Below are 26,431 nucleotides of genomic sequence, written 5' to 3'. Positions count from 1 at the left end.
AACAGCCATTCTTAGTTTGGCCTGCTGGATCTCCATGTGGAAAACAATGGTCTCTTAGTGCTAAGATCGAACAGGCTCTAATGGTATTTTGATACCAGCAGATTACAACGACTCATTTGATTGTATGCTTGGGTAAGAATCAGAAGATCTATTAAGATGGTAGCAAAATCCAGATGGTTTCCGTTTCAGAGATTGGCACTGGAATAAAAACAGTGTTTGGAAAATTCAATTCGGTGGTCTTCTTGGAATCCTGCAAATAAAATACAAATTAACGTGGGAGGGAAAGAACTTTTTAAAATTTGATTATTTTAGCATAGAAATGTCAGGTTTCTGCATCCTATGAAAGGACTGTACAATTATGCCCTTGGATTCTATGTCAATCTTAAACCTTCGCTTTCACTGAAAGTGTCAGAGGATTCCCTAGCGCCATCCATTGAAGCCACCTGCTTATTGTTCCAGTGGCAAGAGTTTGGCCAATGTTTGCAAACTGTTCAAATGCTACAGAGGTCTCCAAACTTGGCAACGTTAAGACTTGTGGACTTCAACTCCCTCAGCTATGCTGGCTGAGGAATTCTGGGAGTTGAAGTCCACAAATCTTAAAGTTGTCAAGTTTAGAGCCCCCTGATCTACTATATCACATCTTTCTGATCTTCCAGGACCAATATGGCAAGTCATGCAACAATCTGTAGGGTCAGTGATGTGAGAAGGAAGAGGGAGAAGGAGAGGGGAAAAGGAGGAGGATGAGGAGGAGAGGGAGGAGGAGGAGCAGAAGGAGGAGAAGAACATGAAGGAGAAAAAGAAGAGATGGATGAGGAGGAAAAGGAAGAGGAGGAGGAGGAGAAAAAAGAGGAGGAGGAGGAGAGGAGGAGGAGGAGAAGAAGAAGGTGGAGGAGAAAAAGAAGAGGTGGAGGAGGAAAAGGAAGAGGAGGAGGAGAAAAAAGAGAAGCAGAAGAGGAGGAGGAGAAAGAGAAGGAAGAGAAGGAGGAGGAGGAGGAAAAAGGAGGAGGAGGAGAAAGAATAAGAAGGAGGAGGAGGAGGATAACGATGTTGTAGCTTCTTCTTCTTCTTCTTCTTCTTCTTCTTCTTCTTCTTCTTCTTCTTCTTCTTCTTCTTCTTTCTCTCCTCCTCCTCCTCCTCCTCCCTCCTCCTCCTCCTCCTCCTCCCTCCTCCTCCTCTTCTTCTTCCTTCCTCCTCCTCCTCTTCTTCTTCTTCTTCTTCTTCTTCTTCTTCTTCTTCTTCTTCTTCTTCTTCTTCTTCTTCTTCTTCTTCTTCTTATGCCAGGGACCATGATGTCAAGCGTGATGCTGCCGCTCCTGTGACTTAAGCCAGCCTCTTTTGGCGCAGACTCCGTCATCCTCCCCCGGCTGCTCGGCGGGGCTGGCTTTTCCGAGAAAGCGCATCTGCAAAGCAGGTCGCGGTTGGGTTGGTGTTTTTTTTTTAATTTTGGGGCTTTTGCAAGCGGGGCTCTCAAACCCTCGTTCGCTGCGCCGGGGAGTCCGAAGGGGGCCCGGGAAGAGGCGCTTTGCAGCGGATCCATCAGGAGGAGAAGGAGGAGGAGGACCAGGCCAGCCCCAGTTCTCTCCCCCCCCCACCCCCACCCCCCCGAGATGAGAGCCCCGGGCTGCTGTCTGGTGGTGCCGCTTCTGCTGGCCCTGGCTTGGGCGGAAGGCGATGGCAAAGCGGCGGCGAAAGAAGGCGACAGCCCGGGCAATTTCATGGAGGACGAGCAATGGCTGTCTTCCATCGCCCAGTACAGCGGCAAGATCAAGCACTGGAACCGCTTCCGAGACGTGAGTCCCCCGGGCCCGAATCCCGTCCCGTTTCCTCCCCCCCGCCCCCGGTTCGAACCCGGCTTTGGGGAGGGGGATTTGCACCGCAGGAGCCTGTGCAAAAGGAAGGGCGGCGGGGAGGAGGGGGGAACCGCCGGCTGCTGCTCTTCTTCGCTTTGCAACTTGTCCCCCCCACCCCCCCACCCCCAAAAACCCCGGTTGCTCCTTTGCCCGAGAGCCGGGTGGGCGGAAGGCGAAGGCGCCGCAAGGAGCCGACCGACCGGTTGGAGGCTTGTACGCTCGCTCCCCCCGCCGGGCTCCCGGCGGCGCTGCGGCTTGAAACGGGGCAAAGGATGAGCGTAGTTGGGTGGAGTGAGTGCCCGGTTTGTCCCGGGAAGGCAAACCTTTGGGAGACGGGGAGAGCTGAGGGTTGGTGGGGTGGTGGCGTCTTTATTCCATATATAACGGTACAAAGAATTGCAGAGATCCACCTTCAGTGGAAACCAAATCTTTTCTTGGTGGGATAAATAGGCGGCCAGTAGAAGCCTTAATTTCTCGTGAATTCCTTCCTTATTTAGCCTCTCAGCCATCCCAGGTGGGTCAAAGGAGGACCTGGATTGTTGGGGTGTGTGTGGAAGCTGAGGGTGGGTGGGGGGTCTTTATTACATATCTAATGTTACAAAGAATTGCAAAGATCCACAGTCAATTGAAACCAAATCTTTTCTTGGTGGGATGAATAGGCAGCCAGTAGAAGCCTTCATTTCTCAGAGGCTTATTCAGCCTCTCAGCCTTCCCAGGTGGGTCAAAGGAGGACCTGGATTGTTGGGGGGGCGTAGGCTGACTCTCTGTAAACCGCTTGGAGTGAAAGCACGGCTGAAGCGGTGTCTAAATCTTAAGGGCTTTATAGCTGATCCGGGAAGCGATCGGGCGGAAAAAATGGGACTTGGAGGGGACCAAGTCTTTTCTCGGTGCAAGCCGGGCTCGTTCCGGCGAAGGAACTCGCCGGCTGCCTGATTTTGCGAAGGTTGCTCGGCTGTGTCGCCAGAGAGGACCCGCCCTGCCCAAGGAGGGGTGGATGGGCGACCGGGCGCAAATCGGGCACGGGAGGGCAGTCGCCACCGAGACCTTCCTCCCCGCCTCTCGGACGTCTCCCCCCCCTCTCTCTCTCCCCCGTCCGCCTCAAAAAAAAAAAAAAAACCCAGGCGTTTTTGAATAGAATAGAATAATGAAATGAAGAAAAGAATAAGATAGTATAGGGTGGGGTGGGGTAGAATGGAATGGAATAAGATAGGATGGGATGGAATAGAATAGAATAGAATAGAATAGAATAGAATAGAATAGAATAGAATAGAATAGAATAGAATAATGAAATGAAATGAAATGAAATGAAATGAAATGAAATGAAATGAAATGAAATGAGATGAAATGAAATGAAAAGAAAAGAATAAGATAGGATGGGATGGGATGGGATAGGTTGGAATGAATGGAATAGAATGGAATAGAATAGAATAATGAAATTAAGAAAAGAATAAGATGGGATGGAATGGAATAGAATAGAATAATGAAATGAAGAAAAGAATAAGATGGGATGGGATGGAATAGAATAGAATAGAATAATGAAATGAAAAGAATAAGATAGGATAGGATAGGATGGGATAGAATGGGATGAATGGAATGGAAAGGAATAGAATAGAATAATGAAATGAAGAAAAGAATAAGATGGAATGGGATGGAATGGAATGGAATAGAATAGAATAGAATAGAATAGAATAGAATATTCTTTATTGGCCAAGTGTGATTGGACACACAAGAACTTTGTCTTTGGTGCATAAGCTCTAGGTGTACATAAAAGAAAAGAGACATAAAACCCTCTGGGCATGGCATGTTTTGCCAACCTGGTGCCCTGCCTGGCCACAAGAGTCCTAATGACGGGGGTGTGGACCACCCGAGGCTTTTGGAGGGCGCCAGATTGAGGGCTGCCCACCCCGAGGTGCAGGGGGAGGGAGCGGGGGACGGATGCAGAGAATCGGCTTCACGTGGCGATGCCTTGGGCCAGGCGGGGCTCCTGGTGCTGCAGTGGTGAAGAACGCGCCTCTTTTTTTTTCTTTTTTCAACTTCCTTCTGGTGACTGCTGAGAGTGGCGAGATGGGGCAGGGAGAGAGAAAAGCCTCTAGCGGTGGGAGAAACCTCCTCCTCCTCCTCATCATCATCATCAACTAAGCCATCTCAGGCAAAAGCCACCTGTCAATAATGATTTATTTAATAGCAAATGATCAAATAAACAATTTCCAGGTGTCCACCTTTCCCGGGGATTCACAGCATCCGCTCTCTTCTTCTACTGCCAATGGAGCTCAGAAGGAAATGCCTCTGAAATGGGGGGAGGGGGGAGGGAGGATGGTTTCCCAGCATGGGGGAGACCTTGAAGAAGGTGGGAAGCTGGAGGGCGAGGCTCCTTGGTAGAGAGAATAAGATGGGACCGGGTGGGTGGGATGAAAGAGGGGGGGAGGGAGGGAGGGAGAGGAGAGAAGCAGGATGCTGATTAAGATATCCAAGCAGTGGGGTGGAAAGGTGCTTCTCCCTCCCTCCCTCCCTGCCCTTGGAGGAAATTCGTGTCTACCTGGAAGGCAAAGAGAACTTTGAAATGCCCCCCTCCCTTTGTCCTAAATGATTCGGCATCTGGGCGCTCACCCTGGTTGCAACTTTGAAGAGATTCTCTCTGCAGCCGGAGCCGCTGCCCTTTTTGCATTCATTTTGCTTCTTCCAAGACAAGATGTGGTCCTTTTCCCTACGGCGCCTAACGCTCAGGTGATGCCCTGCACATAAAACCTGAATTAAACAGCCTGGATGCCGACGTTAGCGCTGAGAACCCTGGAGCTCAGCGGTCGAAGTTAAGGCGAGGGTTGCTACGTTTAGTAACCAAATAAACGTGTGCCTGCTTGATTTTAGGGATCCCGTGGCCGGAAAGATTGCCCTGGATTTGGCAGGGTTTCTTCCTACATTTGCTCCCCTAGGATAGGAAGGCTGGATTTCTCTTGATTGCTTGTGTCATCCACGTTCTCACAGAATAATCTCTCTAGCATAAAGGGGTGGATTTTTTTAAAGTTCTTTGTTTATTTTGCTTGTATAGACAATGGAACACTAAAAGGCAATTACTAATTCTCATCCCCTCCCAGTCTCTAAAGATGTACGAGTTGAAAGAAGATCCTGTTTCCTCTGCTTTACAGTTGAATTCCGGTTACGCTTTCATGCCAATAAAACCATGAAACACATGAGTTTTGAGGCAGCTCTTTTAAACTTGTATCTTATAAGCTAAATCTGATCTTCTTCTGCTCTTAAATTTAACAAATGAAATCTCGGCCGCTTTTCTTCATGCCAGGTAAAATTTCACCTGCATAACTTCTTGAGTGCCGAACGATAAAGACGTAGAGGCCATGAAAAACGAAGGGAGATCCCCATCTAAGCTGTTTTCAGCTCCCGGATGGGAATTTTTTTAAAAAATAAAGTTTGCAATTTTAGTCATGGTCCCAGAACTTCTGCAGCAGATGGTTTAGCATCTGCACTAATAGGCAGAAACATACTAGCAATTCCTGTGGGCCGTTCACTAAAGACCATTTAATACAGAAGTGCAAGTCCCACTCTGATTTGTAATCATGTTATGGTTAAATGTTGGATCTCTCCCAACCACAAATCAAGATCCAGTTGTGTCCTTGTGAGCATGGTGGGAAGTTTAATCCACAAGGGAGGGAAGCAGTGAAACATTGCAGGGAAACATCGAGTGTAGCCAGTTCAGCCAGCTAGCCAACTGTGCTACCTTCGAGAATATTCTCTGTTATTTTCTCCCCCACTTCGTCCAAGACAGAAGTCTCTGACCATCTCTAGCTGCTGGTAGTCCAGGTTGGCTTGTGTTGGGTTTCTTCGCCTTCATTTTTTTTTTAACCCCATACATTTTTGTACTCCTTGCAAACCTAGAGTTGCCAGGTTGGCAATTCCCCACTGAATTTAGCAACTAGGCATTCAGAATGGAGAGATCCCATCCGCTACTTCTTTTCAATCCCTTCCTCCAAGTATTAGGAAGGCCGGGCGTTTGAGCAGTTCTTTTCCGGCATCATCCTGACATCTGGTCTGGTCTGTGTGAAAGCTCATCCCAGAGATGAGACTGTCTGCTCAGCTAATGGGAAGAAAGGCCTGGAAGCAGCCGTGGTTTCACTTAATGGCAGCTTCACCCATAGGAAAAGAAAGGCCGTTTGATTAAACAGTAAAAATCAGAAAAGCTAGCTTTTGCTCTCTTGGACGGTATCTGGAGAGTGACTTCATTTTCACTCGCTGCCCTTCCTTCCCAGACTTATTAGCAAATGCTTCCATTAAGGGGGGGGGGCAAGAAGCATTAAGCAGATTGGATCCCCATTGAGTCGAGATCCCGGACATGGCCCTCCACATCACCCTGCCTCAAAAAAAAAAAAACATGAAAAGCAAATAACATGCAAATGATTTGAGCAAATCTTAGGATGGCTTGGCATAGCTTGCCCACTTTTCAAAACTCTGCTTAGGATCGAAATTGTGGAGTCATTTGCGGGCCTCAGCAACCTCAGCCTGCCTCGTTGCGACAGAGGGATGTCTCGGAGAGGCATTTCCCAGTTGCAGTGTCATGCCCCTGTTGGAGACCGACTCTGAGGGAGAGGAGGAACAGCCGACAGGGAGTGGAAGGGTGGCTCCAGAGGTTGTGGAAGAGGATGGGGAAGGGCATAGGCTGGCTGGGCAGTCAGAGGAAGACCCAGGCCCACCCCCTCTCCATCCTAGGGCACGCAGGGAGGAGAGGATAACGGAGAGACAGGAACGGCATGGTCTACAGGGGAGGAAAGGGCCTTGATCCTCTTCATGGGCTGCAGTTGTGAAAACTGGTTAAAAGGACGGACATGCATATGGGCCGGTGCTGGAAACAAAGCGTGGAAATATCTCTAGTCTGTCATTCCTCTCTGAGTTTGACGTCCTTCCCAGTGTGTGTTCCGATATCTGTGGACGTCTTCAAGCCCTTATCTTGCCTGGTTCCTTTAATTGCTTCGGTGTTGTTTGTGTTGTTTTTACTCTTTATAATTTATAGGCGTTTTTAATTTAAACGGCATTTCCTTCTTTGAGTAACTGTTTGTTGGGGAGGTTTTTTTTGTCTCCAGTCAAAGATATTTGGAGCTTTGAAGCAAAGGGAAGGAATAAAAGAGGCTTCACCTGTTTTCATGACTGTGTTTATTTTGTATCTCACCCTGGGTCATCACATGCAGTGTAGATTCTGAAAGACAAAGCTAGGATCCCACTACAGGCAGTCCTCGATTTAACAAGCCTTTGTTTAGTGACCGTTTGAAGTTACAACGGCAGTATAAAAAAAAAAAGTAACTTTTGACCATTTTCCACCCACTTACAACCATTGCAGCATTCCCCGTAGTCACGTGATCAAAATTCAGATGCTTGGCAACTGGTTCATATTTATGACGGTTGCAGTGTCCCTGGGAGTCATGTGATCTCTTTCTGGCGACATTCGGACAAGCGAAGTCGACAGGGGAGCCAGACTCACCCAACAACCCTGTTACTAACTTAGCAGCTGCAGTGATTGGCTTAAGAACGGTGGTATGAAAGGTTATAAAACGGGACAAAACTCACTTAACAAATGTCTCAGTAAAATTTTGAGGCTCAGTTGTGGTCATAAGTTGAGGACTATTGCTGCAAAATTCGGGCATTGTTTGCTCTATTGCCTCAGAATACGCAGCCCTCAATTCCTACAATTCACTAATAATGTAGAGATGCTTTGTAAAAATTATAGTTGGAAGTATTAGGAGGATCTTGCAATATTGATACTTTATACATGGTTGCCCTACAAGAGATCATAAATTAAGAACTATAAAAAGGAGAGGGAAAATTTCTTTTAGTTCTTTCTTAAGGAGATTTTTTTTTGTCAGTGCTCTCAAGTCAGTCTTTTACTTATTATTTTTGTTTTTTTATTTTATTTGTCAAAAGCTTACAGTAAACAGAAACAAGAATAAACATAAGTTTAAATGCGAGTAATAGGAACTAATAATTGGGGACAATAGGACAGGGACGGTAGGCACAATTGTGCGCTTATGCACAGTTGGGATGCACCTGAGCAGTCCCTGCAGTTTTCTTAGCAGCTCTTTGCTTTGCCCTTGTAGGCTAGAGAGAGAAGGGCTAGATTGAAGTCAGCCAGCTAGTTTTGTGCCTAATGTGGGACTAGAACCCATGGTCTCCCAGTTTCTGCGATGGGCAGAAAGGGTGACCTTGATAAACAGGACGAAGAGCTGCAGTCAAAACAACCGTCAGATCAAAAATGTTTGAACCCAAAGCAGAAGTATAATTTGAGAAAGTGTCTCAGGCAAGACACTCCCTACTTCTCATGGGCAAAGGGGAGGGAGGGAACTTATGTCAGATTTGCAAGATTTAAACACTTATAATAAAAGTAAGTGTTCACATTTATAACTTTGGTTTTCTAGTCTGATCAACCTTGAAGGACTATCAGTTTCAAGGCTGGTGCCTTAACCACTACACCAGCACTGGCTCTCTACTGTCTTTACAACGTATGGCTATCTCTCTATTCTGTAGCTCTTTTTGAATTCATTTTATATTTTCTGCTGATTTCCAAGATGGGAATCAACTAATCTGCACCTTGGGTATAATGCATTCCCCACCCTTCCACTTTTTAAATATGGCCTTAGCTGAATCCAATGCCCTTGTAATCAACTATCTAATAATTTTAATTATTTGTTTTTTTAAAAAAATACATAAAGGGCCACCAAGCAGTTTGTCTAGTATTATGACAAGCATAAATAGGAAAAAAAATATAAAGTTACAAGGGAAGGAACATCAAAGTTATAACGAAACAATTCACACAATAATGAACCCTCCATTAAAAAAGAAAGACCACTGTTTTAAATTTACCATCTTTGGCAGAAAATCAAACATTATGATTTGGTGCCCCATGAAATTCAAGTTAGCATTAATCATACATTCTTTGGGAAAGCCTTTAAAACCAGATATTGGAATAAGAAGGATATCCAGTTTTAAATGTGTAATATATTTAGGCTACAAACAATTTTTTAGAGAAGCGTAGCTCCTGAAATATTACAACGCATGTGCTGAGGTGATAAAGGACAATTCACACTATCAAATACTTTTACCTTCAAGTTCTAGCACTTCAAATGAGAACCAGTGTTTTGAATTGAGATAGATGGCCATTAAGTTTTCCAAAGGACTGATGTTACTTATCTCTTGTAGAAAAAGGATATGATCTGAACCCCTAACACTATCTGTAAGATTATAAATTTTGAATACCGCCGGAGGTGGTTATTCAGCAGGTTCTGACCAGTTCTGGAGAAACAGTAGTGGAAATTTTGAGTAGTTTGGAGAACCGGCAAATACCACCTCTGACTGGAGATTTTACAGTATCCTTCCCCTTCCATGCCCACCAAGCCACACCCACAGAACTGGTAGTAAAATTTTTTGAATCCCACCAATTCTTCCAAAACTGCCACCATAATGCACATTTTATAGTGACGAAAGAGGAAAACTATTAAAACATATTAAATGTAAATTAATATGAAATGCATTTTCACTCTAAATGTAAATTAATATGAAATGCATTTTCACCCTAACTAAAATTAAACAGGTACGAAAGTAATTCAAGTTTAGTTTTTGACTGGGCCCCATCCACTTAATTCTCCTGCTGACGTTTAATTTTAGGGATATGACCCTTGCTTGCTATTTGAAGGTCAAATACAGGAAAGTAACCTTAAAAAGTTGCAACAGGTCACAGCCCCTAGCTGGTCTTGACTGATCTTGAAAAAGCTAACCAGGTTTAAACTCTAGATTGGGAGATCACCATGATTTTCCATTACCGTAATCTAGAAATTTCGTACAGTGGGAACAATTAAATCAATGGAATGACTTACCTCCTGAAGTTGTCAGTGCTCTAAAGAGGGTAAATTTAAAATATGGGCCTTTTTAAACAAAACAAAAAACAAAAAAAAGAGGGAGGGTTCATTGTTGTGTTATTCTTTCATTGTAGCTTTGATGTTCCTTCCTTTGTAATTTTATATTTTTATTGTATTTAGGCTTGCCATAATGCTAGACAAACTGCTTAGTGATCCTTTATATACAGTGGAGCCTTGGGTCACAACCGCAATCCATTCCTGGACTTGGGTTGCGACCCAATTTGGTCGTGTCTGGAAGCACGACCGACTGCGCATGCGTACAGTCAAAAAAATGGCGCAGAAGGGGAAATCTGTGCAGAAAGGGAATTTTTCCATGCCGATTTTGTTCGCCACCCGATTTTTGAATCACGGCCACCCGATTTGGTCACGGACAGGAGCGTTCGCAACCCAAGGTCCCGCTGTATTTAGAAAACAAATAATTAAAATTAATAGATGGTTAATTACGATAGCATTCGATTCAGTTACGACCATATTAAAAAGTGGAAGGGTGGGGAATGCACCACCACTAGAAATTTCCTACAGTGGGAACAATTAATCAGTAGAACAACTTGCCTTCAGAAGTTGTAGGGGCTTCATCACTGGAGATTTTCAAGAACAGACTGGACAGCCATTTGTTACAGAATGGTGTAAGGTCCCCTGCTTGAGCATCAAGGCCCCTTCTAGCCCTGTTGTTCTATGTCTAGATCAGAAGTTTAAAAGAAAATTCACCGGAAGAAGGCAGCAGCAAATCATTTTTTCATTTGTTGGTCAAGGGGGACATGAACATCGTATCTTTAGTCAGCCACTAAGAGCTGAATGACTCAGAAGAATCTATCCTTAGCTGTTCCTAAGTGGTATTAATTCTAGTTTCTGAATCATTACTGAAAAATTATGGAAGATAAATCATCTGAATAATCACCTCCTAGTAGGAGCATTCCTAGTATGTGATGAATCACAGGATAAGGAAGGAAGAAAATTGTTAAAAGAAACCCCAATGTTTTGAAGTTGGCAAATTGTTATATTTAGGGAGTCCGTTTAGTGCAGTGGTTAAGGCAGGGGTCCCCAAACTTGGCAACTTTAAGACTTGTGGACTTCAACTCCCAGAATTCCTCAGCCAGCAAAGAATTCTGGGAGTTGAAGTCCACAAGTCTTAAAGTTACCAAGTTTGGAGACCTCTTGGTTAAGGCATCAGGTGAGAAACAGGAGACACGGTGAATTCTAGTCCCTTTTTAGGCACAAAGCCAGCTGGATGACCTTGAGCCAGTCACTGTCTCTCAGCCCTGGGAAGGAGGCAATGGCAAACCACTCCCAAAAAAACCTTGCCAAGAAAACTGAAGTAATCTCCAACAATCAGACACAATTGAATGGAAGCCGGGGGAAAGATATATTTGCCAACAAAGTATTGGAAGAATCCTTCAGAATCAGCTTTGGTTGATATGAGTACTGACTGCATTAATCTGGGTAATTTTCCAGTATATCTGAGAATACTCACATGTTCATGGACATGCACTACACAGATATTTTCCCTTCTTGTGTGAGCGATGTTACTGCTGCTTTGTCATTGACTTTTTTTCATTGTTAAGACATGCTGTAATTCTGTTCTGCTTTGTCAACATGTTTTCCTTTCATCAAAGGAATGCAGAAGGAAAATGCTGTTTTACCATCACGGTTACATGTTGATCTTGGCGAAAGTAGACAACCAAATGTGTTTTTGTGCTAGATTACAGCCACGGTGCCTGCTGGCATCAATGAAAACTACGGTAGCTGCCAGAATCTGTGCTAGATTTATGTTTTGTGGTGAATAGTTGCTGTTTTAAAGGGCCTCACACACAATTATTTCATGTGTGAAGAGTCGCCTTTCCCACACTAACATGTAAGGCTTCCTTGAGCTATGAACAATTCCCAGGGATCTTTTTAAGTAGAAATGAGGAGGAAATGGTGGCTGGTGGACATAAATGGAAGATGAAGATAAGAAGCACAAATAATTTGAGAGACCCTCCAGAGCAGGGGTGTCCAACCTTGGCAACTTTAAGCCGGGAGGACTAAGTCCCAGAATTCCCCAGCCCAGCCAATCTTGGTTTACTCTTCATCGTAGTACTTCAGTATTATATGTTCACTATAATGTCAGTGGCTTCTTCCCTGGGATGTGGACAATCCACTGATCCAGGAACAGAATGTTCCAGAGCGTTTCAGAATATTCTATTGACCATACTGTTTTCAAGGATGGCTCAGCAGTTTTCCAAAAGTACAACTTCTGAACCAGACTTGTTTCATGATGACCCAGAGACATTCTGGATAGAGCAGGTCTGCTTTGGGCCAAGTCACTCCAGAAATCTCTGTAGTCTCTGAGGTTTTATGTCGGGTGAGCTAGTAAATAATTTCCTCCAAAACAGGTTGATCTGGAAAAGGTTGGCATGGTCCAGTGAAAGAATGTTCTATCTATCTATCTATCTATCTATCTATCTATCTATCTATCTATCTATCTATCTATCTATCATCTATCTATCTATCTATCTATCTATCTATCTATCTACCTATCTATCTACCCACCCACCCTGTTTTTCCAAAAATGCGACCTACCCTGAAAGTAAGTCCTATCTTGATTTTTACACATGAGCCCAGTATAAGCCCTACCCCCCAAAATAAGCTCTAAGATCCCACCCACTCCAGAGTGCACAGGTAAAAATTAAGCTAGGGTGGGGATGGGGTGGTAAAGCTGCCCTACTACTTACCTTTAAACAGTTGTAGCCAGGCCTCGCACATCCTGACACCTACCTTACCGGCCCATTTCTTATGCAGCTGGCAAGGCTTTCCTGAAGGGTTCTGTAGCTGATAACAAAGCTCCAACTGATCCAGAGCTCTGTTATTGGCTGCAGAGGCCTTGAGAAAATCCTTGGCCCTGCCTGCAGAAGAAGTTCCTGACTGCCTCTGACAACGAAAAGGAGGCCGGGGGCAACGTGCGCAAGTGAGGTTAGTCAGTGAATGACATCCCCCGAAAATAAGACCTGGTGCCTTTTTTTGTGGCAAATAAAATATAAGACAGGGCCTTATTTTCAGGGAAACATGGTATCTATCCAATCTATCTCATCTATCTGTCTGTCTGTCTGTCTGTCTGTCTGTCTATCATCATCATCATTTATCATCTAAAAGGATTTGTAAGACCGTCCACTCATTCTCAGTGATTCTGGGCAACTTACAAAAATAAACACCCAATATACAAACAATAAAATACAATAACCCTTCCCTCCTGGTGACAGCCATCAACCAAACAAGCCACTTGATGGGCTGGCTCCATCCCACTCTGGCTCCCAAGGCCCATTGGCAAAACCAATTCCTTTTCCTGAAACTTTTTCGCACATTCCTATTTTATGATGCCGTTTACTTTTTTTTTTTAAGACTAAGTCTGATTCAGGGCAGAAAACCAAGTAATGGCTAGAGATGACCATTGGGAAATCAGGATCAAGAGAAGGCACATGTACACCATATATATAAAACCAGCTCTTTCCTATCTACTTTACAGTAAAAATAGAAATTCCCCCATGTAGCAAAGTTCACTCTGGCCAGATGGGAGTTAGAAGGCCGAACTGGAGATAATAATCTCTTGTCTTTGCAGGTCCTTTAGTAGCTTCTCCTTTCTCCTGTCTTCTGTTATTGGAACCAGTAGAGAGACCCATGAAATCCCTCTTCTCTATTTTGTTTTTATTAAAGATCACCTGGAAGAAAAGACGTCATGCAATTTTGAAACGGGCAAAACGTGACTGAAGTGGACCATTTTCTCCAGGAAAAAATGTCCACACACATCTCTAGCTAGAAAATAGCTTTTTTGGAGGTTAAGAGGCATAATTATCTTGCTTAATGTCCTTTGGATAAACCCAGCATCCTGACATATTCAATCTGACAAATGGAAGTGTGTGGAGCAGCGGTGGTCAGGACCTTCCCATTTGGTTTAAAGGAAAACAGATCACTTCTGATGATAGCCTTTTTAAAATCTTTCCAGCTTTAGAAGGTCCTGATGTTAGAAAAAGCATCTTCTAATGCAGAGGTCTCCAAACTTGGCAACTTTAAGACTTGTGGACTTCAGTTGAAGTCCACAAGTCTTAAAGTTGCCAAGTTGGGGCTGTTCTAATGCGTTCAACCTTTTGAAGTTCAAGCTTTTCTTCTGACCTCTGAGAAGAACATTCGAAACAAACAAAGGCCCTGGGATACAGTTTCAGCAGCTGTACTATTGCAGCTGCAAATCTTTGTCCTCTCCAAAAGAGATTTGCCTACGGCATCTATGTATGAGCAACTGCCTTGGAATATAGAAAGCTGCCTTATATTGAGCCAGATCATTAATCCATCGAAACCTCTGGGGTTTCCATACTGACTGGCATCAGCAGTGCAGGCATTTAAGCAGGTAATTGAATCTAGGATCTGCTCTTAAGAGGCCTGCCTGCTCAGAACGAATGACTCATGCAAACTCAAGGCAGGTAACAGTTGTTCTTTCGCACTCTGTAGGTAACTTATTTTGGTCGCAAGGACAAAGTGTGGATCTCTAATGCTAATTAAGGAAACGTGTCCCATTTCTCAGGCTTTGAGGAAGTACAAAGGCAGAACAAGGGAAGATAATAACTTCTGCTAAGTATTTTTAAATCAAGTGTGGAGAGCCTGTGAGTTTCATGAGTTCGCTGGATTTCTCATTCAAATGCAGCAATATTTAGCAAGCTTCTTATCCTTTGAACAACCCCTGAGTGGTCACTCATCCAGGTTCAGCCAACGCCGAAGGGAGTTTCACTTGGGTACTGGTCTTCATTGCTCCAGTTGCATTCAATGGCCTGACTATGCTTAAGGTCAGTTTTAGGCATGTTGAACGGATGTCAACTCGTAAAACATTCCTGGACTGCTCTTGAGTTGCCATAGGCAGGGGAGGGGGGAGAACCGATGGAGAAGCTTGGTTGCTATGACCAGAAGTATATTCCATGCATACCTTTCTCCAGATTGTATCCCAGATTACCAGAGCAAGCCAGAGAGGTGTGTTTTCTACAGCCCATGAAAGTTCTCCATTGGAGAATGTGATTTATGACATACCCTGGGAGGAGGGGGGAAACAGGGTCATAGGTCGGTAAATTACATGGGGCAGAGCCAACTGCACTTGGAAAAGTGCCGACATATTGCTCCTAATAAATAATTGGGTTTCTTTTGAAACTTGGCTTGAGGCTCATGAGTTAATTAGGGCATCCATTGGAACCCTGACAACAGAGTTTACTTGAGCTTAAGTGGAATCAGCAATGCAAAACTCCTATGTCAACAATACCCATGTTCCTGATGCAATCAGTAATGGGGATTGGTGAGGGTTCTTCTGTCTCCTCTCTTCATGTTCCCTTCCTGGTCCTAGACATAACATTCTTGGTGCTCCGATTAAGCACAGCCAACACACCCTGCTTGGTTAATTGCAGTTTTCAGTGTTAAAAATGACTGCCAAAGCTAGTTGGGTGCTAGTCGAGTCATACCTAATGGACGAAAGCCTGCCATCTCGGTTCAATGATTACTCTAGCTCTTCGAAGAACTTTCCAGGGTGGTCTTTGACCCCGTCCATCCAACAGGTCATTGTCTTCTCCTCTTACATACCTCCCCTTTCTGAAGTGCAGCCATTCCCCGCTCCCCACTACATCATACACCCACATTTCATACCCAACATATGCATATTTCTTCTTCCCGATCATGGCTTGAAGGGAGCAGTCAGCCTTTGGTTTGATGGTTAAGACACTGGGCTAGAAAGTGAGAGACTTCAATCCTACCTTAGCCATGAAAGACAGCTGATGACCTTGGCTGAGGTGGCCCAACCCACCTCAAAGGATTGTTGTTGTGGAGAGAAATAGGAGGAGGAAGATGACCTGGATATGTTCATTGCCTTGGGTTATTTGTAAAAATAATAAAGGAGGAATACAAATCAATAAATGAACAAAGTATTTGGTTCTTTTTGTGGTTCCTGGTACCCATAGTAACCATCCATCTCCAAATCCACAAATGGAAGGGGTCTCTCTTCTGTCTCTTACTTTTAGCATCCAGCTTTCATAGCCATAAAGTACCTCTGACAAAAGATACTGCTTTAACTATTCTGTCCTTATTGTCATAGAAATATCCCTATCCTTCTTGGTCCTCTCTTAAGTTTGCATTGTTTTCCTCTGTTGGATTTATCGTTTTCCTCCTCCAACCCACTCTCCTTCTATCTAGTCAGAAGTCAAAAGGAAACAAAGCTATGTGCGTGTTCCACTTCTCATGTCAGCTGTAGTTTCATTAAACCTAGAGGGTGAGATCCCTTTATCTTTGGAATACAGGTAATCCCCAATTAACGGGCAGTCGCTTAATGGTTTGAACTTATGATAGCTCTCGCCAAAGCTACTTAAATGATTTCAGAGTTATAATGGTCATGTGTGCGTGCATGCACACACACACACACACAGACACAGACACACACACAGATGCATGCACAAAGAAGATCACGTTTTCGGCGTTTGGCAGCTGGCTCAGCTTTTAGGCTGTTTGTAGCATCCTATAGTATTTATTTATTTATTTAGTCAAGCAATTATAATAGGTATAAGTATAAACATAGTTATGAATACATGAAATGGATACATATAAGAAAAATAAAAGAAACAATAGGACAGGGACGGTAGGCACATTGGTGCACTTATGCACGCCCCCTACAGACCTCTTAGGAAAGGGGTGAGGTCAACAGTAGACAGTCTAAGGTTAAGGTTTTTGGGGTTTGGGGAAGAAACCACAGAGTCAGGTAGAGTATTCCAGACATTGACCACTCTGTTACTGAAGTTGTATTTCCTGCAATCAAGCTTGGTGCGGTTTACCTTGAGTTTGTATCTATTGTGTGCTCTTGTATTGTTATGGTCGAAGCTGAAGTCTTCATTGACAGGTAAGTCATTGAAATGTATGATTTTATATACTATACTTAGATCGGACCTAAGGCGGTGTAGTTCTAGGTTTTCTAGGTCTAGAATTTATGCCTGGTGGCCTAAGGTATTCTGCAACAAGTAGAGGAATGGAGAATTCTTCTTGTGAAATATGACTAGAAAGTCATATGACCCAACAGGCAACTGGACTTTTCAAGAGGCAAAGAAAGCATCTTTTCTTTGAAAATGTTGTACTTCTCATCCAAGAAGCTTCTTCAGTTCTGACTGGTTAGTGAGGAAGTGTCAGAGCTGAAGAAGCTTCTTAGATGAGAAGCGAAACATCTTCAAAGAAAAACCAGAAAGGCAAATTAAAAAATGAATAAGAAATGAAGCACTAAGGAGGAGGAGAGACGAGGGATTAAAAATAATTGCCATTCAAATATTTAGGTAGCCTGATCGTAAGCTAAAGGAGGCAGAAATAAAATTTGATAGGGGAAATATTAGAATATATTTTTTTTATAGAATGGATAAAAATAATAGATAGAAAAGACTAGAAGTTTACAGATGTTAGCCTTTTTCTTTTATGTATTTTTTAAATAATATAATGAGAAATTTGATAAATATGATAGAGATTACTAATATTGTTAACGTAAATTGGAGCAATATGAATGATACTTAGAATTAAGTTTGTTTATATATATAAAGAAATGTTTAGATTGAACAAGAAAGACATAGTTGAAGATAGAGATAAAGATGAGGAATTAGGGTTTTTTTTAAGTTGATGTATGCTTAAACAATATAATGAAGGTTACTTAAATTCAACAAATGTGATAGAGACTACTAATATTGTTACGATGAACTGGATTAATATGAATGATACCCAGAACCTACTCTGTTCACACACAATATGAATGTATATTGGAAAAACTTATGTATGTATGTATGTATGTACCGTGTTTCTCATATAATAAGGCCGGGTCTTATTTTTTTTTGAGCCCTGAAAAAATGATTAGGCCGTCTTTTGGGGGGTGACTTAATTCCCCCCCCTTGCATCTTCAGGCAGGTGGGCAGCGATAGCTTAGATGTTGACCTCGGCTTTGGTGGGGCACTTCGTATCGGGGTCAACGCAGGCAGCACCATATCTGGGTGTGCAACAAAAGTACTTCCTAACGGCAAGCCCCCCCACCATTCCCCCCCATTTCACATGTTTTAATATAGGCCTTAATTTGGGGGGAGGGGCTTAATTTCATTTCATGCCTATAAAACATGCTGGGACTTCCTATTGGGGGAGGCCGTATTGTTGGAGAAACAGGGTATGTATGAATGTATATGTGGCTGTGATTTTTGAGGGATTTTTTTTTTGCCAGTTTCCAGCATTTACTTCTGATTTTGATAAAAACAAAACAAAAAAAAACCCCACCCCCACATTGGATAAAATGGATTCAATTAACAATTGCAACATTCCCTTAACAACTGACGCAACGCCTCCACCCCCCAAAATTAGATGCAGTCATGTGATGCTTTGATTTACCAGAGCATTTACAACAGATGCCTCCAAACTTGGCAACTTTAAGACTTTTGGGCTTCAACTCCCAGGATTCCTCAGCCAGCATAGCTGAGGGAGTTGAAGTCCACAAGTCTTAAAGTTGCCAAATTTGCCGAACAATTATAATTCCAGGCTCAGTTATGGTTCTAAATTGAGGACAACTGTAGTCAACAACAATAATCCAAGTTTTCCTCTTTCTGCGTTTAGTGTCAACGAGAAAAACCAGAAAAAAATGCTCTATTTTCCAAAGGATTTCAGGGAGACCTGCTCGGTTCTGTTTCCCCTTCTCTGTCAGACTGGCTGCTGAGCTACCAGATCAATTTTTCCTAGCCATTTGGAGTTCTAGGATTCTCAGTCAGCATTTCTAAAGGATGTTTTGTTGAGGAAGGTTGCCGCAGAGTGAATAGGGAAAAAAAATGAAAAGTTGCTGCATAGGAAAAGAAAAAAAAATAGGAGCGAATAAGCATTTGGCTAAAGAAACCCTGGTGCTTACAGCTAATTTTCCCCCCCCTCTGAGATAAACATTTCATCCTCCTGTATTTGATAGCTTGGGGTTTATTTCTCTTTGCTAATGCTTAATATATACAATTGCCCTCTGATGCCTCCTTCCAAATAAATTGGATGTACAGTGTGCCGAGAAACTGCAGTGGGCTGAATGGAGGACTGACTTGGAAGAAAGTAGTGATATATCTGGGCTTCAGAATTGTGCAGTAGCTGGGTAGACTATGATTACTTTATTTGTTTTTAATCTGTGGGAAAAAAATTATTGTGTTTACGGGCTTTTGGCTCTTACAAGGGTAATCATTCCTCATCCCTACCCACTGAGTTAATCACTTCTTCTTGTGAGCCAGATGGTTTTCTTCTCCTTTTTTTTAGTGCAAAAGCAGTCAGCCTCTAAATAGCAGAAGTAGTTTTTTTTATAAAAAAATATATTTTTGTTTGCAATAATGGTTATGATTGCAGAAAGCCTGGAGCTTCTTTTGTGTTCTGAATGGTTCAACACTGGAAGTTTTTGAGGAGAGATTGGACAACCGTTTGTCTGAAATGGTATGTTTCCTAGAAGACTAGGACTAGAAGACCTCCAAAGTCCCTTCCAACTATTCTATTCTATTCTATTCTATTCTATTCTATTCTATTCTATTCTATTCTATTCTATTCTATTCTATTCTAATCTGTTCTATTCTCTATTCCATTCCATTCCATTCCATTTCATTTTATTCTCTATTCTCTATTCTCTATTCCTACTCTATTCTACTCTACTCTACTCTACTCTACTCTACTCTACTCTACTCTACTCTATTTCTGGGAGCCGTGCATGCATGCACAGTGCACCTGATCTGGGATGATGGTTTGCCTGCCAGCAGAAATGGCTCTGCATGCCACTTCCGGCACGTGTGCTATAGGTTCACCATCACGGGTGTAGACACATCACAGCATGGGAATATTTTTTGCTACACAAGAAATGGCTGCTCTACTAGGCATTAGTCTGTATTGTATTACTTGACTGCTTGTTCCTCTACCGTTGATGATGATCCTAAAAGAAAGAAGTTTATCACCGCTGATATCTTCAATTGTCAATTCTTAATGGATGAGTGTAGCCGGGTTTTGTTTAATGTTAAATCAATATAAAATAACTCTGTTGCTTTAAAAGTCAGAATAAAACAACAAGAATCACTTAGTAAAAGACTAGGAAAACCTATCATACAGTTGTTATTTTATTTTTCACATTAAAGGCTTAAAAATAAGTTGAACTGAAATGTGTACAGCCAAAATTCCCTTTGCCTTTTTTTTTTACCAGTACAGCTTTGAGTTGTACTCAAAATATAAATAATGCTTTAAAAAAAAAAATAAGGCAAGGTTTTATGTTGCACCTGGATTCTGATAAATGGAAGTTCTTATCATCTCCATGCTTTTAACCATATAGCAAATGACCAGGGGCTCAGAAACACCACATTTTCTTTTCCAGATGTTCCAAGGGCCCTCTTCCCTTCTTGCGTGTACCATAAGGAAATTTGGATTCTATAGGTGGAAGCAGAGGTGGTATTCAGCTGGTTCTGAGCAGTTCTGGAGAACTGGTAGTGGAAATTTTGAGTAGTTCTGAGAACTGGCAAATACCACCTTTGACTGGCCCTGCCCCCATCTATTCTCCGCCTCCCATTGAGTCCCAGCTGACCAGCTGGGTCTTCTTTTGTTGCCCTGCACGGGAGAACGGAACTGGAAAGCAGGTTAGTGGGGTGGGTAGGGAATGGAGATTTTGCAGTGCCCTTCCCCTGCCATGCCCACTGAGCCACGCCCACCAAGCCACACCATGCCCACCAAGCCACGCCCAGAGAACCGGTAGTAAAAATTTTGAATCCCACCACTGGGTGAAGGTGTCCTGTAGATACGTGAGACGCATAGCTGGTGAGGTTCCAAAATTCAGTCTGAGGCATTGTGGGGAATCTAAAATAATAGCTGGGAACTGCTGCCACCCATTCATGAAAGAAACGAGATCGGATCCTTTGTCAAAGTCTTCTCAAGATAGAATCATCCCTGCTTGAGAAGGGACCATCACACAATTCCATAACGAGATCATTTGATGAAGTCTGATGGAATCCCTTTGAACCTGAGTCTTATGTTTTTGAGAACATTAATTTACATGGATTCACCACCATCCTGTATTCCAACATTGTTTCGTCATCCCAGGGCACCTCTGCAGAGGGAGAAGTCAATGTGTTCATTTTTTTTCTCATTTCATTGGGTGTGTTGGGTTTAACAAGCAAAACCAGTCCTTAAAGTCTCTCCCGTTTGCCCCCCTAAAATCCCAAAGGAGATCAAAATGGTGCACCCATTACCTTCATGTTGCAGCCATTAGCAACAAGATAGAATAAACACTCCTGAGAAGAAGAAGAAGAATAAAAATAATAATGATAATAGATCTGCCAGTTGGCCCCTTCTATCTGTTCTCGAAAAGTGCCAGTGCTAATAGGGTGTGAGTCAAGGCACACAGCGTGTTTTTTTCTGCATATACGCTAATGTGAATAAGATGGAGGATTATTATATGTTTCCATGGCATCTCTTTGATAAAAGTACTCTGATCATAAACACGGTTTAGAAAAAGAAAAACAAAGCAGAACTGGCAGCCATGGGTTTATGGAAGCTTGTTTTTATTAAAAAGAAATAATGGATGCATTTTTAATGTTTGTATCGGAACAGCTGTCACAGATGGTGTTGGAGTTATTTCTGCAAAGTCTTTTTCTCTGAAGTCATTTAAATTGGATCTCTTTAATATCTCTCCCCCAACCCGATATATTCTCTCAGGGTTTTAATTTTGCAAGTTGTGAAATCCCCTTCCACTTCACTTTAGCTTAAACAGATGTAAATACACCTTTACGTCATTTGTCAGACTCCTCACAGTTCGGCTTTAATTCTAATAATTATTAGTCCAGGTTCAACAGCTCCCCATATTTCTGTGAGAAGTCATTGCTTTTTTATACCCAGGAAATCTAAATCCCTAATTTAACATCCACAGCATACTAATTCACTATAGAAACGGCACCACAACAACTTCGTGCAAGGATATATCATTGAAGCAGGAGATGGTTCTAGCTAGCTGGCAGGTGCTTTTATTAAAGATTTTCCTGGTTCTGCTGTAAGAAGCAATGCTTAGGGGCATCTCCAGGGGACTAGTTGAAGGATGATCTTCGTGGTTTGCATGCTCTTCTTCGTTCTCAGTTAACCATGGTGGGCTTTGTGTGAACTGGGACATTGTAGCTTGTTCTGATCAGAACATGGAATCATAGGGCTGGAAGGGACTTTGGAGATCTAGTCCAACCCCTGCTCAAGGCAGGAGATCTTATACCATCCTGGACAGTTTTTTTTTCCTCTTGAAAACTTCCAATGATGCAGCATCTGCACCTTCTAGAGGCAAGTATTCCATTGATTAATTGTTGTTACTCTCCTAAAAAATTTCCTTAGTTCTATACTGGATTTCTCTTTAATGATCTTCCACCCATGAATTGTTGCCCTGACCTCAAATGCTACCCCCCCCTCCCAATCCTTCTCTTCAATGAGCTACCTAGACATACCGAGCTCCCTCAGCCGTTCAGCCTACAATTTAGCCTTCAGACCCCTAATCATCTTACTTGATCTTCTCTGCACTTGTTCTAGGACCTTTCTTAATATCATGATGGCAAGAACTGTACGTGGTTCAGTGAATGGATGTTAGTCCAGGGTATGAACTCGATAAAGCTTCTGTGGTTTTACAAGGAGGACCATGTACAAATTATGTGAGGGTATCTGAGAATCTTCTCCTGCACAGTAAAATTAAATACTATTTTTCTCATCTGAAATGTGCCAGGGGCAGGAAGGTGGGGGGGAATATTTCCAAAAAGAAAGTCAACATGGTAGCTGCAACTACATAACTGAAACCAGGGCCTTTGTACAAGCACCTCACATGCAATGAACGTAGAAGAGATGGGGCTTCAGTCACGTATCTGCAGCGGCCATCTTGTCTTTATGACCCTCCCTGCAATGCAGCCTGTGGAAAGACAGGTCTACTCTCTGATCTGATCAGGCAAACAATTCAGAAAACAAGAGTAGACATGTTTTTTATTAGATTTGCCAGACATTTTGTTGGCCCTTTATGGCTTGTAGTGCTTTTAAGAGCAATCCAAGATAAAGAAGTTGATTTGTAGGCTGTTCGAAGTACAACCTCTTGAGTTGCTGAGTGTCCAAATTGGGCAAAAAGGAACCGGCGGAAATAGCCAATAATTCTTAATTTCTCTGGCTCCTATCTTGTCTCAGCAATACTTTGCCATTCAACAACACTTTACAAAACTTTTCAGGAGAATTGAAATCGACTGTGCCCAGCAGGCTCTGATTGAATTAGTTTCATTGCTCAGTTGAATTGAACGGGAACCAGCTTGCAGTTGTGAAGTAGGAAAAGAGAATGAGGGTGGGGGGGGGGGAAAGGCACAAATGCAAATTGGGGCAGGGGGGGAAGCACTTAGGGTATAAGGGAGAGTTGGCTTGACAATAATTATAAATAATGAAGGTTCTTGGAACCTTCTTGGTGATCGGAGGTTCTGTCAACAGAAGTACAGTTGGCAAATAATATTTCCTCTTCATTAAACTTTGGTCAGAATCCAACTTGAATCCTGTCTCCAATTCTGGCTGCTGTATTTTTAAAAAAATGCACGCCTATCAGAACAGGTTCAGGAAAAAGTTATAAGGTTTTCAAATCTGGAAAGTTAAGTACACAAGGAAAGATTAAAGGAACCTACAGAATACCGAATATCAAAATTGGAAGAGACCTTACAGGTCATCTGGTCAATCCCCTGCTCAAACAAGGAGACCCTATATTATTCTGGGCAAATGTCTGTCCAATCTCTTCTTTAAAAACCCCCAGTGATGGAGCACCCATAACTTCTACATGCAAGCTGTTCCACTGATTCATTTTTCTCACTGTCGGGAAATTTCTCCTTAGTTCTAGGTGGGATCGCTCTTTGATAAGCTTCCATCTGGTACTTCTTGTCTGCCCCTCAGGTGCTTTGGAAAAGAGGTTGTCCCCCTCTTCTTGGCAACAACCTCTCGCGTCTTGGAAGACTGAAATGAAATTCAGTGTAGAGAAAAGTAAAGTCCTACACTCAGGCAAGAAAAACCAAAAGTACACATAGAGACTGGGTGAAACCAGGCTCAAGAGCAGTAACTGTGAGAGGGATCTTGGAGTCTTAGTGGACAACCAGTGAAATACGAAAGCCAGCAGTGTGCAGCTGCAGCCAAAAAAGCTAATGCAATCCTAAGTTGCACTAACAGAGGTCTACAACCGAGATCAACTGAGGTACTAATACCACTCTATAAAGCCTTAGTAAGACCACACCTAGAGTACTGCATCCAGTTTTGGTCACCACATTATAAAAAAGATGTTGAGACTCTAGAAAAAGTGCAGAGAAGAGCAACCAGGATGATTAGGGGATTGGAGGCTAAAACATACAATGAACGGTTACAGGAACTGGGCCTGGCTAGTCTAGTACAGAGAAGGACCAGGGGAGACATGATAGTAGTCTTCCAGTATTTAAGGGGCTGCCACAGAAAGGAAGGGGTCAAGCTATTTTCTAAAGCGCCTGAAGGCCAGACAGGGAATAATGGATGGAAACTGATCAAAGAGAGATTCAACCTGGAAATAAGGAGAAACTTTCTGACAGTGAGAACAATCAACCCATGGAACAGAAGTTGCCCTCAGAAGTTGTTGGAGTGCCATCGCTTGAGACTTTCAAGAAGAGATTGGAACTGCCATTTGTCAGAAATGGTGTAGGGTTTCCTGCTTGGACGGGGGGTTGGATTAGATGACCTGTAAGGTCCCTTCCAACTCTGATTATCTGTTAGATCTGTTAGACTGCTGTCATCTCCCCCCATTCCTTCTCTTTGTTAGACTAGACCTACCCAGTTACCTCAAATGTTCATCACGGATATAATTTGGGAAATGAAAGCTGAGGGAATGTTGCCATGGGTAAGAGGTGGTGATAGTAAAAAAGGCAAGATGGTGCTCTTGGCAGAATGATGAAGCCATTTGTCAAAGTCACACAACACCAGGGTCGGTCATTGGCCATGCTGCTTTGATCAGCATAATTTTTTTTACCTCTGGTGGGCACCAACCAGGAGGAGATACTGATCTTTAAGGTTCCTGAAAGACGGGGGTAGTAAATACAGGAGAAATTCAAGGCCTGTTTTTTTTTTAACTATCCAAGAGTGCAGGACACAGTGGGGTAATAGATTTAAAGCAAGGTTAGGGAAAATTCTCCATCCACAAGACCAGTTTGACAGAAAATCCAGTTATCTGGGAAGGAGGTGGGTGGCCTGTTGATGGGGACAAGTTAGATGCCCTAGATCAGAGGTGGGGGAACAATAGGCCCTTTATGACTTGTGGGCTTCAATTCCCAGAATTCCTGAGTCAGCTATTCTAGCTTAGGAATTCTGAGAGTTGAAGTCCACAAGTCATAAAAGGGGCCACCATTCCTTACCTCGGTCATCGATCATTGTCTCTCAACCACCACAACTTTAAGACGCATGGACTTCAACTCCCAGAATTCCCCAGCCATGCGTCTTAAAAGTTGTGGAGGTTGAGAAGCCCTGCTCTAAATTAAAAACCTTTTCCAGCTGTCTGCTTTTATAAAGATGTTCTCCTCTGAAACAAAGTTTCTCTTCTCCATAAAAATGACCAATTTTCATACTGCTGGGGCTGGAAGAGTCGACTTAACTTTGGTGACAGTGGAGATTTCTGCCACCAAAATAATGTCTCATCTCCTTCAAAATGCAACCTATAAGCCTCTTTGAGATGGACACTTCTGCCCAGGAGGGGCTGTGCTTTTACGGTCTTCTATGTCCCTCCCAGAGCCCTGCAACTTTTTCTAAATGCTTTCTCTCTTTGGCAAGTAGATATGTCTGAAAGAAAATGAAAGCTTCCACTAGTGTGTGTGAGTCTTTCCTGGCTATATTATGTTCCTTTTTCTTTTTCCTCCATGGCTGTCTGGTCCATTTACTCTTGTGATGCTCCAAACGGACCCGTGAGGCTGTTTTTATTGAAGGGGGTGTTTGTGGTGTAAGCATTTTGTGTATCTTCCTGTATCTATTTCTGCCCTCTTTAATGATCTGACGGCAGCAGGATAGAACCGCGGTGCCGTGTTAGGGCCTCAAGGCACTACTTGATTAATACAGCAAGTCTATTGGAACACGCTTCTCTGCTGAGAAAGATTATGTGTGGTGTGAATCACAGTTTGCTGTGTCACCAGAGTAGTTGAGGTGGCATTCAAAAAACAGAACAAAAACCAACTCAAGTCCTTGCCTTCTGTACTGCAGAATGGAAACAGAGGTGGTGAGAGTCTGGGAAATGAACAGAAGCATTATGTTAACAGATTAACAGAGTTGGAAGGGATTTTGTAGGTCAGTGGTTACCAACTGATGGGCCCACTGATGGTCCATGAGAAAATTTTGGTGGTCCGCAAAGAAATCTCACCCTCAGAGCACCCTTCCCAAAGCAATTAATCCAGACTGCGCAGGAACACAAGGCTGTGCCGCCTACATGGCCCGCAGGAACCCTCCATGCCCACTCACCACTTACCTGGCAAACTTGCCTGCTAAGTTGCTATTTTTCCTTTTTTTTCCTGACCATCAGCTGTTCTACTCTGCCGGGAGATTTAGATTAGCCAGAAAGCAGGAAATTGTTGGATTTCTTGCTTTTTAGCTAATCTTTAGATCTTCGGCTCTGCTTTTAAGCAGAGC

At 43.0% G+C, this 26,431-nt stretch overlaps 1 protein-coding gene across 2 annotated transcripts in view; it reads left to right on the top strand.

The window, feature by feature from the left end:
* Positions 1–1,339: 1,339 nt before the first annotated feature.
* SPOCK2 (SPARC (osteonectin), cwcv and kazal like domains proteoglycan 2) overlaps positions 1,340–26,431 on the top strand; it is a 115,914-nt gene continuing 90,822 nt past the window's right edge. The window contains exon 1 of one of the 2 annotated variants that reach the window (XM_026713489.2): positions 1,340–1,790. In XM_026713489.2, coding sequence (XP_026569274.1) covers positions 1,608–1,790 — 183 coding nt within the window. In that variant the 5' untranslated portion in view covers positions 1,340–1,607. The remainder of the gene's footprint in view (positions 1,791–26,431) is intronic. The other variant, XM_087932336.1, reaches the window with a different exon arrangement.

The sequence above is a fragment of the Pseudonaja textilis genome, chromosome 4 (assembly GCF_049901715.1).
Source record: "Pseudonaja textilis isolate UNSWEBS1 chromosome 4, rPseTex1.2, whole genome shotgun sequence".
Lineage (NCBI taxonomy): Eukaryota > Metazoa > Chordata > Lepidosauria > Squamata > Elapidae > Pseudonaja > Pseudonaja textilis.
Note: the sequence above shows the minus strand (reverse complement) of the source record. Positions and strands in the feature narration are given on the sequence as shown.